The sequence below is a fragment of the Myxocyprinus asiaticus genome, chromosome 31 (assembly GCF_019703515.2).
Source record: "Myxocyprinus asiaticus isolate MX2 ecotype Aquarium Trade chromosome 31, UBuf_Myxa_2, whole genome shotgun sequence".
NCBI classification, from domain to species: Eukaryota; Metazoa; Chordata; class Actinopteri; order Cypriniformes; family Catostomidae; genus Myxocyprinus; species Myxocyprinus asiaticus.
Genome location: NC_059374.1, coordinates 10,082,175 through 10,103,773, shown reverse-complemented (window position 1 = coordinate 10,103,773; position 21,599 = coordinate 10,082,175). Strand labels below are relative to the sequence as shown.

General features: G+C 37.7%; 1 protein-coding gene across 1 annotated transcript in view; it reads left to right on the top strand.

Moving 5' to 3' along the window:
• The first annotated feature begins 2,570 nt into the window (after positions 1 to 2,570).
• Positions 2,571 to 21,599, top strand: part of LOC127421988 (anoctamin-7-like) — a 30,333-nt gene continuing 11,304 nt past the window's right edge. The window contains exons 1-12 of the mRNA XM_051665280.1: positions 2,571 to 2,704; positions 3,988 to 4,160; positions 5,937 to 5,994; positions 8,932 to 9,080; positions 9,693 to 9,800; positions 9,894 to 10,030; positions 10,514 to 10,571; positions 11,774 to 11,884; positions 12,615 to 12,780; positions 19,058 to 19,148; positions 19,571 to 19,667; positions 20,435 to 20,578. Coding sequence (XP_051521240.1) covers positions 4,071 to 4,160; positions 5,937 to 5,994; positions 8,932 to 9,080; positions 9,693 to 9,800; positions 9,894 to 10,030; positions 10,514 to 10,571; positions 11,774 to 11,884; positions 12,615 to 12,780; positions 19,058 to 19,148; positions 19,571 to 19,667; positions 20,435 to 20,578 — 1,209 coding nt within the window. The 5' untranslated portion in view covers positions 2,571 to 2,704; positions 3,988 to 4,070. The remainder of the gene's footprint in view (positions 2,705 to 3,987; positions 4,161 to 5,936; positions 5,995 to 8,931; positions 9,081 to 9,692; positions 9,801 to 9,893; positions 10,031 to 10,513; positions 10,572 to 11,773; positions 11,885 to 12,614; positions 12,781 to 19,057; positions 19,149 to 19,570; positions 19,668 to 20,434; positions 20,579 to 21,599) is intronic.

Genomic DNA, 21,599 nt, shown 5'->3' with positions numbered 1-21,599 from the left:
TAAAGTAAACATAAGCTTCATATTTTTATACAGCTTTAGATTATATAAATATTTTGTAGCCTATATTTATATAATATTATGTATAACTATGCATACCTTACAAGTTTGTACTTTTGTTTTATTGTAGTTCTTGGTGCTTTAATATTCTTTTTAATAGTTCACTTTCTACCAAATGACACACTTTTGTTGCCCAGCTCTTTGCAAAGTGTGACAGTAAATGCATGAAAGAAAAGGATGCTATTTCTTTTTGGTATGCGTTTTCAATAGAACATGTCTTTAACAAACAACCTAACATAGCAGATGCTGCAGATTCTTGGAGTAATATTGAAAAATACATGTGTATTCAAAAGTTTGGTGGAATGTACCTTTTAACAGGGCCTTTTAGCATAATAGTGTTAAGGGGCAGAGAAGTAGAAAGAAATTATCATTTTCTATCAAACCATTCTGCTGCTCTGATTAAAAAAAAAAAAAAAAAATTCAGCAAGCTTCAGGTTGACTGGCTGCAAAAATGGGGCGTGACAGTGAAGCGTTGAGAAAAGTCAAAGGCAATCGTTAAGTGTGTCACCTTCCCACCTTTTTTAACCAGTAAGTGTAATAGGCTCACCGACTAGGAGGGAAAGATCAGCAACAACAGTCACTAAGTGTGACACCCCCCACAAAAATCGAGTTGTTCTGAGTCTGCTAGTGTGACGCAAGCTTTAGCCACCGGGTTGGTGTGTATGGTCATATGGGAAGTTATGCCATACATAACCAGGGGGCACTGAGCATGCATTAAAGCATCAGTAGGGCTAGCACAGTCTTAGCCACCGGGCTGCTGCATATTATCGCATGTGAGGGGGTTTGCCATTCAGTGGACATGCTATAGTATGTGCAGCATGGCAGAAGCCTTGGGACGTAGGGTAGGATTTCTTTATGGGGAGTCATTGAACCTTGTCTGCATATTAGGACCTGTAAAGGAGGAATGTCTTGACGGGAAGGCAAGATTTAGAGGCAATGGAAAGGATCTGGTATCCAGCTGTAGGGGGTGGCAGGGATGTCCCTGACTGCATAAACATCTATGATGGGTGACTCCCAGATTATGACTTTGTAGCTGGATTGAAGGCACTGGCGGAGATGCGGCAGGCAATAACGGCAAGCAGGTTTTGACAACTACCTGTACACCTGATTGGTTTCATAAATATATATATATATATATATTTAAATTGTGCCTACACAAAAATGTGCTTCATGTGGTAATGTCTAAATTAACTGGTTTAATTGAAGTCAACAATATTACTGAACATGTTTAAATCAACCTGACTACATTAGGTTACTCTAACAAAACTACTTTTTAAGGGTTAAGCCATGTAACAATTGAAGCTTACCACTTTTAAAGTATAAATGAGAGTTTATTTTTTTATATGGATGTGCTGGAACAGATAGTGAAGGACAATCAGCCAGTAAGTGTCCAGCATACTTGGTAACTCTTTTAATAGTGTTTAAAAAGCATCTCAGGATGAGTGTGGAGGGTTGTAAGGCAATGGGTGACTACTTTGACGAAGCTAAAATAAAAGGTCGATTTGATTTGAACTTTTTTTTGTATCACTACATAATTCACATACTTACATTTGTGTTATTTTATAGATTTGTGGAAAATGTGGAAAATAGTAATACACGGTAATAAATAATGATTAGGTGTATCCAGGCTTTTTACTGGTAGTGTATTGGAGTGGAACAACTCATACAGTCAAAATTACAGCCCAAAATTATTTTATTAAATCAGCTTCCTTTTAAATAATGTTGAGGTTTACATACGTATAAAGCAGATACTGTATATGTTTTCAAATATTAACACCATATGAAATAACACTGGATACAGCTTACAACTGCAAGAGTCCTAAATGTTAAAACAGTGTTACCTAAAACTGTAAATGAGACTTAATACCAAAGCTGACATATGTGGCCATTGAGACCTCTGCCTCTGACAAGATTGGAACACTGATTTTAGTGGTGGGGGCGTGGTCGGGCGCCGGTTTGTGAATGGAGAGCGAGCTCGGGAGATCAGAATGGTAAGGATAATCACCTGTCAATGATTGTCTCTAACAGCTATTTGTCATTGCAGTGAGAGTTGGAGACGGACTTAAGGGCGAGCCAGATTCCAGTGAGGGAGTGAGAGCTACCCACACACACCTAGAGACTGTGTTGAATTGTTGCCGCTGAAAAGCGTGGTTTTGAGTTGTAAAATAAAAATACATTTTGAGGTTGGATTCACCATCTCCCACTTCCTCCTTTCACCTCTTTGCAAACTTGTCACACTGATATGTCATTCATTTATTACTGTTTGGTTTATGTGACTGTGTAAGTATGTGTGTGTGTGTGTGTGTGTGTGTGTGTGTGTGTGTGTGTATGTGTGTGTGTGTGTGAGAGAGAGAGAGAAGTAAAAAGAAACTCCTCCTCATCAGCAGACACACACAGACTCTGCCTCTCCTTTTCCTCATCATTTACACTATATTCCTTCTTTCGTGACTAAGAGTTTTGACCTCACAGTTATATCCTGCAACAGCTCTGGAACCTAGAAGGATGACAACCTGAGATAGGACACTTGGAATATTTTGGAAAAGGATTTCAAGACAATGCCAACAGTTCTGAGCTGAGGAGGAAATAGAGCTGCCTCACTGAACAAATGCAGACAGGAGGGGACACAGCTTTAGGAAGGAATCAATAGGTGAGCAGAGAGAGAGACAGCCAAAGTGCCAAATCTAATCCGGATTACACTGCCATAAAATACTGTAGAAGACATGCATATTTGACTGGAAATGTTGGAGAAATGTTTGGAGGAGAAATATAATTATTATGTGTTGATTTGATTAATGACTAAAGTAGAGCTTATATTGTGCTGATAGAGCTTGTATTGAGCTTACATTGATGTTATGGATATTTTCCATGGACTTTTTAATCCACATCAGCATTTTTGGTTAAACTTTATATTAATGTATAATGGAAAGTGCATATTTTAGCTGCTGTGACAACATTTTTAATACATTTTTTGGGCCTTTACTAGTTCAGTCTCTCAATTAATGAGGTCATTAAAGTGTAGCGTGTGGTGTACTTCCCAAAAGTATTTCATGTCAACATTACTAGTGAGTAGCTTTGATCAGAGTGTAACTATTTTATGAATAAATGCAAATATACACTCACTGAGCACTTCATTAGGAACACTATGGTCCCAAAAAAGTGCCCGATGTGGTCTTCTGCAGTTGTAGCCCATCCTCCTCAAGGTTCGACATGTTGTACACTCTTAGATGCTATTCTGCTCACTACAACAATTGTACAGAGTGGTTTTCTGAGTTACCATAGCCTTTCTGTCAGCTTAAACTAGTCTGGGTTGCGTTTCCCAAAAGCATCGCAAGCTGAAGTTGATCATAGAGACCATTGGTGCCAATGGTTTCTACGATCTACTTAGGCTTACGATGCTTTCAGGAAACGCAGCCCTGGCCATTCTTCTTTGACCTCTCTCATCCAGGGCTGTAACCACCATAGACACTGAGGGGGACATGTATTGCAACTGTATTTATAATTGGTCAATTCACTTTACTTACATGCTGGTATTCATTTTGGCGGTTTGATTTTGTCACCTGGCACTTGTTACAGGACGATTTTACTGTGAGAACTAACTTTTATTTTGTCTTAGGAGTCTGAGAAAGCACAAAGACCTCTTTAATGCCTCAAAAAAATTTGCAGTATCTGGTTTAAATCTATTTCCTTTTCCTCATCTTCTGAGAACTGATTATAAACGGTTTCAAACTTGATAACATGTGTCAAAATTGGTGACCATGAAAATTATTACATAACTGAAACTAAAAAACTTAACACTTACATTATTAGGATCTCTAAGACCCAAACATAAAGACAGTAAGGCCAATCTCAACACAACACAAGGGTTAAAAAGTTGACATTATTATGACATTCTTTACAACTCAACCCTTGCATCATTTTTGTCATTTGAAGATGTGTGCTGTTTTGAAAGAGGACAGAGGATTCACAGATCAAGCACTTGGACAACACAGAGGTGCACTGGCTCTTTGGGGGTAATGATGAAAAGGAAGAAGAATTTAGTGGAGGACAGCACGACGCTCATCGCTTTCTCTGACCACCCCGAACAAACCTACGGGAGCACAGAGGTATGTAGATACAGTTGTGCTCAAAAGTTTGCATACCCTGACAGAAATTGTGAAATTTTGGCATTGATTTTGAAAATATGACTGATCATGCAAACAAACTGTCTTTTAGGTAAGGATAGTGATCATATGAAGCCATTTATTATCACATAGTTGTTTGGCTCCTTTTTAAATCATAATGATAACAGAAATCACCCAAATGGCCCTGATCAAAAGTTTACATACCCTTGAATGTTTGGCCTTGTTACAGACACACAAGGTGACACACACAGGTTTAAATGGCAATTAAAGGTTAACTTCCCACACCTGTGGCTTTTTAAATTGCAATTAGTGTCTGTGTATAAATAGTCAATGAGTTTGTTAACTCTCACGTGGATGCACTGAGCAGGCTAGATACTGAGCCATGGGGAGCAGAAAAGAACTGTCAAAAGACCTGCGTAACAAGGTAATGGAACTTCATAAAGATGGAAAAGGATATAAAAAGATATCCTAAGCCTTGAAAATGCCAGTCAGTACTGTTCAATCACTTATTAAGAAGTGGAAAATTCAGGGATCTCTTGATACCAAGCCAAGGTCAGGTAGACCAAGAAAGATTTCAGCCACAACTGCCAGAAGAATTGTTCGGGATACAAAGAAAAACCTACAGGTAACCTCAAGAGAAATACAGGCTGCTCTGGAAAAAGATGGTGTGGTTGTTTCAAGGAGCACAATAAGATGATACTTGAACAAAAATGAGCTGCATGGTCGAGTTGCCAGAAAGAAGCCTTTACTGCGCCAATGCCACAAAAAAGCCCAGTTACAATATGCCCGACAACACCTTGACACACCTCACAGCTTCTGGCACACTGTAATTTGGAGCGACGAGACCAAAATAGAGCTTTTTGGTCACAACCATAAGCACTATGTTTGGAGAGGGGTCAACAAGTCCTATAGTGAAAAGAATACCATCCCCACTGTGAAGCATGGTGGTGTGTGAGCTCTAAAGGCACGGGAAAAAGGTGAAGGTTCTGGAGTGGCCATCACAGTCTCCTGACCTTAATATCATCGAGCCACTCTGGGAAGATCTCAAATGTGCAGTTCATGCAAGATGACCAAAGACTTTGCATGACCTGGAGGCATTTTGCCAAGACGAATGGGCAGCTATACCACCTGCAAGAATTTGGGGCCTCATAGGCAACTATTACAAAAGACTGCACACTGTCATTGATGCTAAAGGGGGCAATATACAGTATTAAGAACTAAGGGTATGCAGACTTTTGAACAGGTGTCTTTTAATTTTTTTCTTTGTTGCCATGTTTTGTTTTATGATTGTGCCATTCTGTTATAACCTACAGTTGAATATGAATCCCATAAGAAATAAAAGAAATGTGTTTTGCCTACTCACTCATGTTTTCTGGTACAAAAATGGTACATTACCAATTCTCCAAGGGTATGCAAACATTTGAGCACAACTGTAGGTATGAGATAGCAGGGTATTGTACATCCTGCTATCTCCACATGTGCTTTGGTTTGAAAGGAGAATTCCTAGTTGTTTACAAAAATAATCTGCAGTTACAAAGAGAGGAAGCTAATTACAAGTTAACAATACAACACAAACATGCCAAACTCTTACAATTTCCTTGCATTTCCTTTCACTTTTCATGACTCCACCCTAATTTTCCTGATAAGACGCTGATTAGATTATTTTCCTTAGAATCCCTTGTAATGAATGTTTTGTGTGCATACCAGTTCTCATATTCATGTGTGGTTGTAACGGAGATGTCTACATGTTATTTGCAGATGTGTGCAGCACTTCAGGAAAACAAAAACGTATTTGGTGATGGTGTCACCCGCATTGGTGAGTATTAAAGAATGAACATGAAAAAAAAATGAAGGAAAATACTTGTATGTGTATATCAGTAAATTAAACATTCTTACATCCTGAAATTCTGTGATATCAATATCACATATTAACAGGGTTGGGAGGGTTACTTTTGAAATGTATTCCACTACTTTGTAACGTATTCCGTTAGATTACTCAAGGTTAGTAACATATTCTAAATACTTTGGATTACTTCTTCAGCACTGGTAGATTTTTTTCACTTGTTTTGACTATAAAAACTCTGCCAGTACAGTTAGACAAAATACACATGTTAAAAATTTATTCTCTGAAAACCTAAATATCTTATGCAGTGTTGTTTCTAAAACAAGATAAATCAAATTGATCTTGTTTTAAGGATTTTTAGATATTTATACAGGAAAACAATACAAAAATTATGAAGAATATTATTTTTTGCCATAATATCAAAGGTCTTACTAGAAAAAATAAATTATGATCTAACGTGAATTTTCTTGATAAAAAAATACGATTGTGCCTGGTAACGTGCATATAAAATGGCTAGAAATAGCATTTTAGCTTAGCGTAAAGCTGACAATTTACACAAGGTTTATTTCTATTTCTTTTGCTCCAAAATTACTTCAAACTTACTTCTCTGTCTGCTCGTATGAATGTAACACATCATAAGAAAATGTTTCACCGTTGATCAAATGCACTTTGGATCGCATCATTTATATGTATACATTTTTCCATCTGAAAGGACTAAATATTAAATGAAACAAATGACAATAAAATGCAAAGTAATCTCTTCAGTAATCAAAATACTTTTTGAATGTAACTGTATTCTAATTACCAATTATTTAAATTGTAACTGTAGTGGAATACAGTTACTTATATTTTGTATTTTAAATACGTAATCCCGTTACATGTATTCCGTTACTCCCCAACCCTGCATATTAATTGATTGAATATCACAATATTACTTGATATCTGTTAGATGTCTAAGGTCATCTGATTAGAGATTATTGATGGTTCCTAAGTCTAGACTGAAGTCTAAGGGTGACTGTGCTTTTGCCATTACCGGCCCTAAACTGTGGAATAGTTTACCAATATCCCTTTGAGAAATTTCGACAGAATCAGAATTGAAATCAAAGTTAAAATCTTTTCTTTTTGCGCAGGCTTATGATTGTCCTTAGAGTCCAAAGGTGCAAACTTATACACTATAATGCCAAAAGTATTCGCTCATCTGCCTTTAGACGCATATGAACTTAAGTGACATCCCATTCTTAATCCATAGGGTTTAATATGACGTCGGCCCACCCTTTGCAGCTATAACAGCTTCAACTCTTCTGGGAAGGCTTTCCACAAGGTTTAGGAGTGTGTTTATGGGAATTTTTGACCATTCTTCCAGAAGCGCATTTGTGAGGTCAGACACTGATGTTGGACGAGTAGGCCTGGCTCGCAGTCTTCGCTCTAATTCATCCCAAAGGTGCTCTGTCGGGTTGAGGTCAGGACTCTGTGCAGGCCAGTCAAGTTCTTCCACACCAAACTCGCTCATCCATGTCTTTATGGACCTTGCTTTGTGCACTGGTGCGCAGTCATGTTGGAACAGGAAGGGGCCATCCCCAAACTGTTCCCGCAAAGTTGGGAGCATGGAATTGTCCAAAATCTCTTGGTATGCTGAAGCATTCAGAGTTCCTTTCACTGGAACTAAGGGGCCAAGCCCAGCTCCTGAAAAACAACCCCACACCATAATCCTCCCTCCACCAAACTTCACAGTTGGCACAATGCAGTCAGACAAGTACCGTTCTCCTGGCAACCGCCAAACCCAGACTTGTCTATCAGATTGCCAGATGGAGAAGCGTGATTCGTCACTCCAGAGAACGCGTCTCCACTGCTCTAGAGTCCAGTGGCGGCGTGCTTTACACAACTGCATCCGACGCTTTGCATTGCACTTGGTGATGTATGGCTTGAATGCAGCCGCTCGGCCATGGAAACCCATTCTATGAAGCTCTCTACGCACTGTTCTTGAGCTAATCTGAAGGCCACATGAACTTTGGAGGTCTGTAGCGATTGACTCTGCAGAAAGTTGGCGACCTCTGCGCACTATGCGCCTCAGCATCCGCTGACCCCGCTCTGTCATTTTATGTGGCCTACCACTTCGTGGCTGAGTTGCTGTCATTCCCAATCGCTTCCACTTTGTTATAATACCACTGACAGTTGACTGTGGAATATTTAGTAGCGAGGAAATTTCACGACTGGACTTGTTGCACAGGTGGCATCCTATCACAGTACCACGCTGGAATTCACTGAGCTCCTGAGAGCGGCCCATTCTTTCACAAATGTTTGTAGAAGCAGTCTGCATGCCTAGGTGCTTCATTTTATACACCTGTGGCCATGGAAGTGATTGGAATACCTGAATTCAATTATTTGGATGGGTGAGCGAATACTTTTGGCAATATAGTGTATATGTGCTTTGATGTACCTCTTTATCTTGTATTGCAGTTTGTACAGCATAGCTGTATTGATGTATTTTGGTGATATATTTATGTGATGTATTTTTGTGATATTTCATTTATTATGGTTGTACAGCACAGTGGTCAACTACTGGTGTTTTTATTGTGCTCTATAAATAAATTGATTGATTGATTGATTGATTGATTAACATCTTGAGATTTATTTATTCATATTTTGTTATAATTTTATATTTGAATATGTAAATATATAATAAGATATTGTATAAATATAACATATTATAATACATAAACATTAAATAAATATAAAACATTAAATACATATAAAACATTAAATATTAAAACATTTAAAATATATTAAACATATATAAAATATTAAAAACATTTTTTTATATTTTCGTTTATAATAAATTTATTTGTATGATCATTTGTATGATCAATTTTCAATATAAATATTGAGACATGACTTTTGATCTGTTGACAGATTTTGTCTTGGTTTGGGAGGAGTCTGTGCACCCTTTAAAGTCTGCTGAATCAGAGAAAGAATCATCCAGTTCCTCGTGTGATATCCACAGGAAGTGGAGGACAGAATTTCTTTCCAGACTCCGGACTGCTGGCCTTCATCAGGAGATGGTAAATGCACACTTAAGGTCTGCATTGAAAGATCACCTCCCTATAAGGAACTTTAAAATACATGCTCTATGAATTGGTTGCTTTAAGTCAATATTGACAATGGCTTAACTCTTTCAGCACCTTCATCCAACTTGTCTTTTATCTTAACGTCTTGCATGACTTGACATGGCAGGTTTGAATATATCCATACATGAAAGAGATTGGAGAGCTGCAGCGAAAGTGACATTTTAAGTGAATTACAACTTAAATATGGCTTCACAAGTCTTGGAATTTATATAACACAAGTTTTATAAACTACATTTATTATTTTTGGAGCTTGACAGAACCTAGCTTGGCAGAACCTGGTCCCTGTACAGTATCTTTACTTTATTCTTAACATTTTTCAAAACATCTCCTTTTGTGTTCCACAGAAGAAAGAAAGCAATACAGTTTTGTAACGACATGAGAGTAAAAGACAATTTTCATTTTTGGATAACTGTTCCTTTAAAGTGGGATGCACTCTTTTTGAATGATAATTCTAATACATTTATTTTGAATTCAATGTAAGGGACAAGCTGACTGTAAGGAAACACTGTAATATGATGTCTCTGCCTCACTTTGAATGTGTCTCAGAAAGAGGTTGTCCAGGGAAAAACAAAGACGACTTATGTCCTTCTGAGTGCCCCCTGGAGTGTTCTGTGTTATTACGCTGAAGAGACCAGCCTTCGAGTGCCATTGCAGGTAAAGCCTACTTTTTATGCATATACAAAGCAAATGATACACGTACAATTACTAAACATATCTAAAATATTCCTCTCTATTGGGTGTTCTCAGGTTGTGACAACTCCAACATCAAACTGGTCCGAAGACATCCTGAATAAACTGCACATCCCAAACATAATGGCTCAGGATGTGCCCAACCACCCACCAGACTACTATACCTGCCAGTTTCGCACCAATAAACTAGAGAGGTACTGATCCACTTGTCCAAATATATAGCAGCTGTTCTCCATACCCAAAACTAGGGACAATAGTTTCCATTGTGGCGTTTTATTGGACATAGATGATCTTAAATCACATGCACCTCAACCCTAATTTGAAAATCAAGGTTTGTAGTTAGAAAACATTTTCTCATTTACTTCTGAGGAAGTGAGTTACAAAATAGTGAACAGTAAACATGTTCACAAGTTTGCAAACCCTGCCTGCTTAACAAAGAGGATCTGAGCCTCTCATGTAACATGCTGTAACATGATGTAAATGTTTGCATAGTGTACACCACCTCCTTAACAAACAGGTCACATACTTCCACAAACTAATGCAAAATGCTTGCTGTGTTGCCTGTCAGACCCAAACATAACTGTACATACTAAAACACTTACAGTATATAAACAACTAGGATCACAGTAATCATACACAAATTCATATCTTACACAAATCTTTAACATTGCTTTTAGGTTTCTTGGCCATGAGAACAAGGACACCTTCTTTAAGACCACACAAAGGCATCAGATAGTGAGTTTGGAGAGCTTGTTAGCAAACTTTGCAAACTGTCTCTATTGTAGACCAGTGGTTCCCAAACTTTTATAAACTATTTTTAAACTACTGCACACCTTTATAGTGTTTCCCCCAATTTACCTTAATTAATACTAAAAAAAGGTAAAGCAGCTCTGTTGAAAATACTAAACCAATACTCTTGAAATCAACTTAATACATTTATGTTTAAGATGAGAACATAATAATATTGCGTAAAATCCAAGTGATATTCAACACAGTTATTAAAATGTGATATTATCACATTGCTATGAAATGTTAAAATTGATTTAGACTTGTAGATGGTGTTCACTCCACGTGATTTTTACGGCTTGCTAATTTCAAATGAGCTAATGCAACATAATTATTTAGCATTTGGCCTGAACTTAATTTCCTTGTGTACAGTCCATCTATGTACACTTAATCCGATTGTGTGGGAACCGGTAACCCCCTGGAATCTACTCCCCTGTTTTTCACAGAGTCCCAACACAATCGGACTGTCCCCCCCAATAATCAAAATAAGCAAGTACAACACCCCCATTATTTCTACCATGATCAATGGAAACATGGGTACATGCTTCATGCTCCAAAAACATTCAAATAAAGCCATATGTAAGCGGATATTGCTGATTATTACATTTTATTCAATTAGGTTATAATAATAAGGGTTTTATTGTCATCAGTGTTTCAGTTATCCTGCACGTTAAATACGACTGACAATTAATGGATATAACTTATCTTGGATAAGTTTCCTACATTAAAGTTTTGTACCTAAGGCACCCAAAAGAGACACTGATGTACAAACGCGGATGTTCTACGTGTCTAAATCATATAAAGTTCATAAATTAGTCTTAATCAACTCTTAATCAAATCAGTCTTAAACATTTTAAAAAGAAAACATTTTCCCCTTAATGAAACCCTCGGCACATGCAGGCTCACAAACAGTTCTCAGTTCAGTGTACTGTTGGCTGGAGAACTGCTTCAAGCAACTCATTGTACTGTTGACTCGAGAACTGCCACCGGAGTGGCCATTAAAATATTAAACTGTGCAGAGATTTCATTTGACCCCTAGCCAGTCCTGCCGGCTCTTCGTTTGGGAACCACTGCTATCGACCATATTATTTTCCACACTCCATAATGCAACTGATCTGATATTCTGTAACTTCTCTGTTCTTGTTTTAAAGCTGTATGAGATATTAGCCCGGACTCCATTTGGAGCACTGAAAAGAGGAGAGGTTGGAGTTGGCAGACTTATTAGTGAAAAGGTTCTTACTGCTGCTTTTCCTCTACATGAGGTAAGAACATAGCATTACTGATACTTAGATGTGAACATAATCTTAACAAACACACTTCATACCCACACAGCTCTCTCATTTACAGTATATACTGTATGTGTACAGCACTATTTAGTCAACATTATATGAAAATGTATCCTATATTTACTTTCTTAAAACATGTTCCTTGTCTTATTGTGCACTGCTCATTGGTGCAGGTTATTCAAAAGAGAATTTTTTTTTTTTTTCTTTGTCTTTGTAATATTCCAGCTAAATTTCTATGCCTCTTAATTTTCAACCCCTCCCCTTCTACTACCTGACTCCATTCTATTTAACAACCACATGATTTCCTGATACAATCAACAATGATACAATTCTAAATGTATAAAAAGCCCTGACCTTATTAAGTTTTTATTGGGAACAGCATGGCTTATTCTGGTCTACTAGGGAGACTAGCACCAAACCATCACTAAACTTTGTAAACCAACCTAACCCAGCATGGAAATTCATGCTGGTCTAAGCTGATAATTTCAGAAAGGTGTAAACTTTTGTTTGTAAAAATACAGGTAGAATTATCACAGAAGTTTATGGGAGCATAATTGTATCCTAAAGGCATTAATCATACTCACACTAACTGCCTACAGCTAGTACAAGCTTATAGATGTTCAGTAAGTCAAAATAGTAATAAGTAGAAAAATGTTTCCAAAGAAAATCAATATCAAATGTATATGATTTGTCTTTGTCTAATTAGGGTCCATTTGAAATGCCAAAGACTTCAGTAGATCCAAAGTCTCTGACCATGAGACAGATTCTGTATAATCACTGGGCTCGATGGGCTTGCTGGAGGAAATACCAACCTTTGGATCACATTCGCGAGTACTTTGGCGAGAAAATAGCCCTCTACTTTGCCTGGCTGGGTATGACTGAACTTGCCTACACACCTGCATTCACTCTATAACCAAGACATAAAAACCATAAACACTGTATTATTGTATCTGATATAAAAAAATTTTTTTTAAATATCCGTTTACAGTTGACTAGATGGCTAAAGCAAACAAATGTCTTAATGCTAATCAGGTGCACCTGCTGGGCATTATTGCCCGCCGCACCTCCGCATGTGCCTTCAGCCCAGCTGTGGGGTCATCAGCTGGGAGCCACCCATTTAAGATGTTTCACCCTATTAATCTTGGAACATTTCCTGGTGGTGGGGCAGTGGTCAAGGATGTCTCTGTGCCACCCCCCGCAGCTGGACACAGGATCCTTTTCATTGTCTCTCATTCTTGCCTTCCCATCAAGAAATCCCTCCTTTACTGATCCTAACATGCAGACAAGGTTCAATGACTCCCCCACAAAGAAATCCTACCCTACGTCCCAAGGCTCCATCATGTTGGCATCTGCTGCACAAACTATACCATACCCACCATGCGGCATAAAACCTTCCATGCAACCATATGCACCAAACTGGTGGCTAAGGCTGTACTAGCCCCACTGGCACTGTTAATGCATACTCAGTGACCCAGGTTCCATATGGCGTAACCACCCATCCGACCATACGTGCGCAACCCGGTGGCTAAGGCTGTGCTAGCCCCACTGACACCGTAAATGCATGCTCAGTGCCCCTGGTATGACATACTACTTCACCACACGACACTATGCGCCAACCTCTCCAATATATACAGTAATAGGTGGTTACATAAATACATATATACGAAATTGGAAGACGTCCAAAAATAAAATAAATAAATCAACCAGTCTGTCAAGTAATGATACTAATTAAAAATAAATAACAAATCAGCAAATTGGACTGAATTAAAGGTGCTGTAATCGATTTTAGCCATTCTACCTTCCATGAGACTGAGCCGTTGATTTAGCCACAGCCCCTCTTTCCAAAACAACGCACCGATACCCAGGGTTGGGAGGGTTACTTTTGAAATGTATTCCACTACAGATTACAGAATACATGCTGTAAAATGTAATTTGTAATGTATTCCATTAGATTACTCAAGGTCAGTAACATATTCTAAATACTTTGGATTACTTCTTCATCAGTGGTAGATTTTTTCACTTGTTTTGACTATAAAAACTCTGCCAGTACAGTAAGACAAAATACACATTAAAATACATTCTCTGAAAAAATTAAATATCTTATGCAGTGTTGTTTCTAAAACAAGATAAATTAAATTGATCTTGTTTTAAGGATTTTTATATATTTTTACAGAAAAACAATACAAAAATTATTATCAAGAATATGATTTTTGCCCAATTATCAAAGGTCTTACTAGAAAAAATAAATTATGATTTAACTTTTTTTACATTTAAAAAATATGATTTGTGCCTGGTAACATGTGCATGTAAAATGGCTAGAAATAGCATTTTAGCTTAGCGTAAAGATGACAATTTACACAAGGTTTATTTCTATTTCTTTTGCTCCAAAATTACTTCAAACTTACTTCTCTGTCTGCTCGTATGACTGTAACACTTCATAAGAAAGTGTTTCACTGCTGTTCAAATGCACTTTGGATCGCATCATTTATATGTATAAATTTTTCCATCTGAAAGGACTAAATATTAAATGAAACAAATGACAAAATGCAAAGTAATCTCTTCAGTAATCAAAATACTTTTTGAATGTAACTGTATTCTAATTACCAATGATTTAAATTGTAACTGTAGTGGAATAGTTACTTAAATTTTGTATTTTAAATATGTAATTCCGTTACATGTATTTCGTTACTCCCCAACCCTGCCGATACCATTGAAACCGGCACAAAGCATGTTCCCACGGTTGTCAAACACAACAGTAGTGAAATAACGCCCTCAGATGATACATTTTAAATCAGAATATGGAAGTAAGCCTCAATAATTCGCTGCAACGACAACACTATGAGAACACACAAAATGATTGACAGGTAGAAAGTGTCAGAGACCACGGTCAGCAGACACATTTTTGTTTGCTGTTTATCACTGTCACAGAGACTGGTAAAATATCTCATGACACTTATTTCAAAAATCGCTTACAGCACCATTAATAAGTCTAATTTTTTAGAGAACCCCCAAATAAATAAAAAAAGACTCAATTATTCATAAATAATATTGTATGTGTCTATAATCTTATGATGAAAATCTTATGAAAAAAAAAGAATTGTCCTAACTTTGTACATGCAGTTGTCCTAACATGCAATTCTGGTTCTGTTACACTTTGAAAAGTCTCATTTTATTCGACTAGATGGAATTAAAAGAAAAAAAGAATGTTTCTCTATCACATTCCATCACAATATACAGATCTGAAATGTAGGTGGCCCTCTAACGCATTTTAGCCCTCACAGATGTGCTCGTCCAGAGACATTCAGTCTAATTTTCAGTTCAAGCACTACCCTTGTTGTTTGATTGAATATCCTAGCCTCTGAGTGAACTAGAATCAATCTAGGTGTTATTAGAAAGCTGGGATCCTCCCTTTTGCGATGATATAAAACATTTTATCATCAAAAGTCGATAAAGTTTAGTATGCTTTTCCTGCTGGATGGCATATGTTGTTCTGGACATCTAACTAACTGTAATAAAGTTTTAGGAGTCATTATTGTGTAGTTTGATTAAATATGATTGTAAATTGTGTATAAAAAAAAAAAAAATAATTAAAAAATTAAATAACAATTGTATTTAGAGCCCCAGTGAGCAAGCCGAAGGCGACTGTGGCAAGGAACACAAATCAAAACAAATCAAATCCCTTTATTGTCACTCGACCATATACACAAGTGCAACAGTGGATGAAAGACTTCGGTGTGGTTCCAAGCAACATAGCAGTATGACAATTACAATAAACATCTGATTTACACATAACTCAGTTTACACATCTGTAACACAACACAATATACACCTAATAATATACAATATACAGTATACACAAAATAAGGAGACTGTATACAATAAAAATGCACTGTACACCCCCCCCCCCCCCCACCCCACCCCCCACCATGTAACCAGTGGAAATATATATGAAGTGTTATGTTGACATTCAGCTGTCGGTTGATAGTCAATTGCCAGTGTGTTATTAAGAGAAGTATAAAATGTGAGTCCAGTCTGAGGCTAATAAAGTGCGGTGCTGATATATGTATCATGATCGATCAGGAGTTCAAAAGTCTGATTGCTTGGGGGAAGAAGCTGTCATGAAGTCGGCTGGTGTGGGTCCTGATGCTGCAATACCGCCTGCCTGATGGTAGCAGTGAGAGCAGCCCATGGCTTGGGTGGCTGGAGTCTTTGATGATCCTCCGAGCTTTTTTCACACACCACCTGTTATACATGTCCTGGAGGGAGGGAAGCTCATCTCCGATGATGTGTCTGGCAGTTCGCACCACCCTTTGCAGGGCTTTGCGGTTGAAGGGTGTTGCTGTTGCCGTACCAGACAGTGATGCAGCCAGTCAAGATGCTCTCTACAGTGCTGGTGTAGAACTGTGTGAGGATGTGGTGGTTCATTCCAAACTTCCTCAGCCGTCTCAGGAAGAAGAGGTGCTGGTGAGCCTTCTTCACAATGGTCTCAGTGTGGATGGACCATGTGAGTTCCTCAGTGATGTGGACACCGAGGAACTTGAAGCTGCTGACTCTCTCCTCCATTGCTCCATTGATGGTGATGGGGTTGTGTTCTCTGTCTTTTCTCCTGAAGTCCACCACAAGTTCATTGGTCTTGCTGACATTGAGGGAGAGGTTGTGCTCCTGACACCAGCATGTCAGAGTGTGCACCTCCTCTTTGTAGGCTGTTTCATCATTGTCAGTGATCAAACCTACCACTGTCGTATCATCAGCAAACTTAATGATGGCATTGGAGCTATGTGTTGCCACACAGTCATGTGTGTACAGGGAAAACAGGAGTGGGCTGAGAACACAGCTCTGTGGGGCTCCAGTGTTGAGGGTCAGTGATGAGGAGATGTTGCTGCCCATTCTAACCACCTGGCGTCTGCTTGACAGGAAGTCCAGGATCCAGCTGCACAGCAAACTGTTTAAGCCCAGAGCCCAGAGTTTCTCATCAAACTTGGAGGGCACTATGGTGTTGAATGCTGAGCTGTAGTCTACAAACAGCATTCTCACATATGTGTTCCTTTTTTCCATGTGGGAGAGAGCAGTGTGTAGTGTAGATGCAATGGCATCATCAGTGGAGCGGTTGTTGCGGTAAGTAGGTACAGTGGGTCCAGTGAGGCGGGCAGCACAGATCAGATGTAACCTCTGATTAGTCTCTCAAAGCATTTACTGATGATGGGGGTCAGAGCAACAGGACGCCAGTCATTTAAGCAAGTGATTTTGGAGGCACAATGGTGGACGTTTTAAAGCATGTGGGGACTACAGACAAGGAGAGGGAAAGGTTGAAAATATCCATAAAAACACCAGCCAGTTGGTTCGCGCACGCTCTGATGACGCGGCCCGGAATGCTGTCTGGACCGCGGCTTTACGGATATTCACCCATCGGAAGGATCGGGTTAAATCCGCTACAGAGATGGAGAGTGAACTAACCTCTGCAGCTTCGGCCATGAGAGCTCTCATCCGAGGGTGGTGTTATTTCCCTTGAAACAAGCATAAAAACTCCATAAGATGTTGGCTAATGGAGAAAAATAACCTTGGGAGAAACCAGGCTCACTGTGGGGGCCAGTTCCCCTCTGGCTAAACAGCATGAATATAATGCCAATATTAGTTAATTGTGTGCAGTGCAAGTCATGGTTTAAAATTTGTAAACTAAGTGTTAAGGGCCAGTGTTTAAACAAAGATTTTGTATGAACTGTAAGATTAATGACTAATGTCTTTGAAGTCTATCCTGGATTAACTGCAGAAGTTCACATAGATGCATTGTCCTTTGTTAGTTGACTGATGAAGGCTTTTGTTGGCAATTAATTGATAGTCTATGTATTCCATTTCAAGAGAGTAGTGCATCAATAGACAAAGGTGATGGCAGAGATCAGTTAGGTGCATCGCAGTTTAACCGGCAGGTCATTTCGTTGACATTTCGGTGAGATGTACTCCCGTGTTAAATTCTGTAACCATTCGCCCCCATGTTCAAAATAAACTGTCCTAGCGGGTAACACTCTAGCTTCCGGTGCTGTACTGTACTTCCCTGTCCTATGCTGCTGTTTATCTGTCTGAAAAGCCTCACCCGCTAGAGGCCAAAAGTGCACAAGGGATGGATGTTATGTAAAGAAGTTATGAGGAATCACAAAACATAATGTAACCACAATTTACTTAATAATAATATCTCAATATGTTAAATAACCATAATGTTAATTAAGACTTTATTATTACAACTGTAATACAATAATACTTATACAGAACAACCACTTTGAATCAGTCATATCTCTTACTAAACACTGTGTGAAATTTTTATTTTTGCCTTATTTTATTCAGTTGGAATGTAGAAGTTGATAACAGTTTGCTTAATAATCTCATTCCATATCTGGATAATTGCTGCAATATCACAGCAGATAAATTTCCTCCTCTATGACATTGCATTATATTAGTTTTGTTCAGTATGTTAACTTATTAGCCAAAATACTTGGACTTGCATGAATGAGAATAAACATGAAATAGGAATGTGTTTCAGTCACAAGACTGAAGTGTGGCATAATGTGAAATTTAGCATAATGGTAAGGTTGATTTAAAACCAAGTTGAGTGGTTTATTTATTTATTTTACTTTGACTATGTTTGTCTAGTTCTAAATAAAGAGAAAATTATATACGAGGAAGTCGTTTTCATGTATTAGGTATATAATTCACTGACTGGATTATCCAAAAATAGGCATTACTATATGGTTACTTAATATAAACCAATTTTTATTGATTTTACAGAAATAATGTACTATATTGTGATATATATTTTGCTATTGTGATATAAAATTACTCATATCATGATTACTCATGATCGTGATCATAAGATTTTGATCATATCGCCCACCCCTATTTGGCTGGACATTCAAAAAACAGTTGCCGTAGTTACTGTGTTGTGGCTTTGTAGGGCATTATAGTAGCCTAATTTCAAAATTGTATGAAAGCACAGAAATTTGCGTTTAAGATTAGTTGAGCTTTTTAATAGAAAAAGAGGTGCAACAACAGAACTATAGGGTAGTGGTGACTGCTTATAACCCTTCTTGTTAACCAAATCAGCCTGCCTTTTTAATCGCTAACAAATTGTGATTTTCTGTCCCTTTTTCTTGTCTATAGGCTTCTACACAGGCTGGTTATTACCAGCAGCAGTAGTGGGTTTCATCATATTTTTGTTTGGTATCTGGCTGATGATCACTGATGTGCCAGCGTGAGTATCATCATAAACTAGTAACTGCAATGTTTATAACCATGGTGGTCTATAATACCTGGAGAAAGCCGTTAGCACCCTTGTTCATCACAGTGGCAGTTGCTCAGCTAGCCAATCACATGGCCCCGAAAGTATGCTACATGAGCCATCAATGCCATATGACTAATCACTTTAGATGATGTCAGCTTTTTTTTTTTTATGATTAATATTTTTATTTATTAAAACATAGAAAAACAAAACATAATTATAAATACACAAAATCAACTTTTAACACCCAATACCTCCCCTCCTCCCCATCCCCAACCCCAACCCCACCCCAAAAGAAGACACATTTTAAGATTAATGTTTCAAAATAGTTTCCCAGCCTTGATCCTGACACTTGAGCTTGACATACCTGGTTTGCATTGATATCTCTTACGCAGAGAACAGCTTTGTTCCAGTGGAGACACCTTTGTCATGTGTCCACTCTGCAACATCTGCAGCTACTGGAACCTCTCCAGCATCTGCTATACCTACAAGGTGACTGCTCTGCAAGTTTACCAAACTTTTAAAGTTATAGATGATTTTGTTAGCACTGGGTAATCAAAGCTGGGTAACATTCTTTAGCATTTGTACAATTTTCAATAAACCACCTTTTGTTCTCATCAAACTTTTCTTATTACAATTCAGATTGCTAAAATACAGTGCATCCGGAAAGTATTCACAGTGCTTCACTTTTTCCACATTTTGTTATGTTACAGCGTTATTCCAAAATGGATTAAATTCATTATTTTCCTCAAAATACTACAAACAATACCCCATAATGACAACGTGAAAATAGTTTGTTTGAAATCTTTGCAAATGTATTAAAAATAAAAAACGAAAAAAAAATCACATGTACATAAGTGATGGAGCTTGAGAGGTCCTGCAAAGAAGAATGGGAGAAACTGCCCAAAAATAGATGTGCCATGTTTGTAGCATCATACTCAAAAAGACTTGAGGCTGTAATTGGTGCCAAAGGTGCTTCAACAAAGTATTGAGCAAAGGCTGTGAATACATATGTACATATGATTTGTTTTTGTTTTTTTTGTTTTTTATTTTTAATAAATTTGCAAAGATTTCAAACAAACTTCATTCACATTGTCATTATGGGGTATTGTTTGTAGAATTTTGAGGAAAATAAAGAGTTTAATCCATTTTGGAGTAAGGCTGTAACATAACAAAATGTGGAAAAAGTGAAGCGCTGTGAATACTTTCCGGATGCACTGTATTTTATACATGAATGCATTATTCATAATTTGCAATAGGCAGGCTTGCTATTTGACAATGGAGGAACCGTGTTCTTCAGCATATTCATGTCTTTGTGGGCTGTCACCTTCCTGGAGTACTGGAAACGCACAAGCTCCATACTGGCCCACCGATGGGACTGCTCAGAATTTGAAGAGATAGAGGTGAAGAGAACATAAAATGGTTATAGGTGCTAATGGATTATCTACAGTTATAGAGCATGTTCTTCTGTGTTTCTTCTGTGTTGAAACCTGTAATGCCTTCTTGCCCTCATGTTAGAACTATGCCAAAAATCAGTGGTTCTCCATCCTGGTCTTGGATTATTCCACATTGCACATTTTAAATGTTTTTCTTGTCTGACAGTTTCTATTTCTGGTCTTGGAGTCTCTACTACTGACAGGGTTCCCGCAGATCCTTAAAAAGTCTTAAATATCTTAAATGATACAACTAAAGTCTTCATTATCATTTAAAGAGGTCTTAAATTTGGGGGCAGAAAGATCATGATATGAACTAATGTGATTATCAAACTTCAAAAGAATATGATTCAATTAAATAAATGCATGTGCTGCGTCTTTTTGTAATAGGTTATAGATTATTGTAAGAGTGCACATTTGATTTCCCTTATCTGTTTGAGTGAGCAGCTGGATGCAGTGAAGTGCAAACATTTAAGAGTCAAAATAAGAGTCCCCAGTGTATTTCAGGTTTTAATCTTAAAGGTTTCGCACTATGAATCAAATCTTTTTTTAATTTTTTAATTTTTTCTGGTTATTGGTATTTTTGTTGCACCATAAACTGCATCTGGAATTTAATTAAATTTGGACTCTTGAAGCCTCTGTCTGGCCCTCCCCATCACAGGAAGGAAATACTAAGAACATTTCATATAAGCTTCCAATTTTAAAAACTATTGGAAGATTAATTGCCTTTCTTTCTACTCATTATCATATCAGCACAATCCTATATTGGTCGACCTCTAATTTGTATTTATTTATATAGTGGTACTGTACATAAACCAATTTTAATGTGATATATATGCAGGGTTGGGGAGTAATGAAATACATGTAAAGGGAATACATATTTAAAATACAAAATATAAGTAACTGTATTCCACTACAGTTACAATTTAAATCATTGGTATTTAGAATACAGTTACATTCCAAAAGTATTTTGATTACTGAAGAGATTACT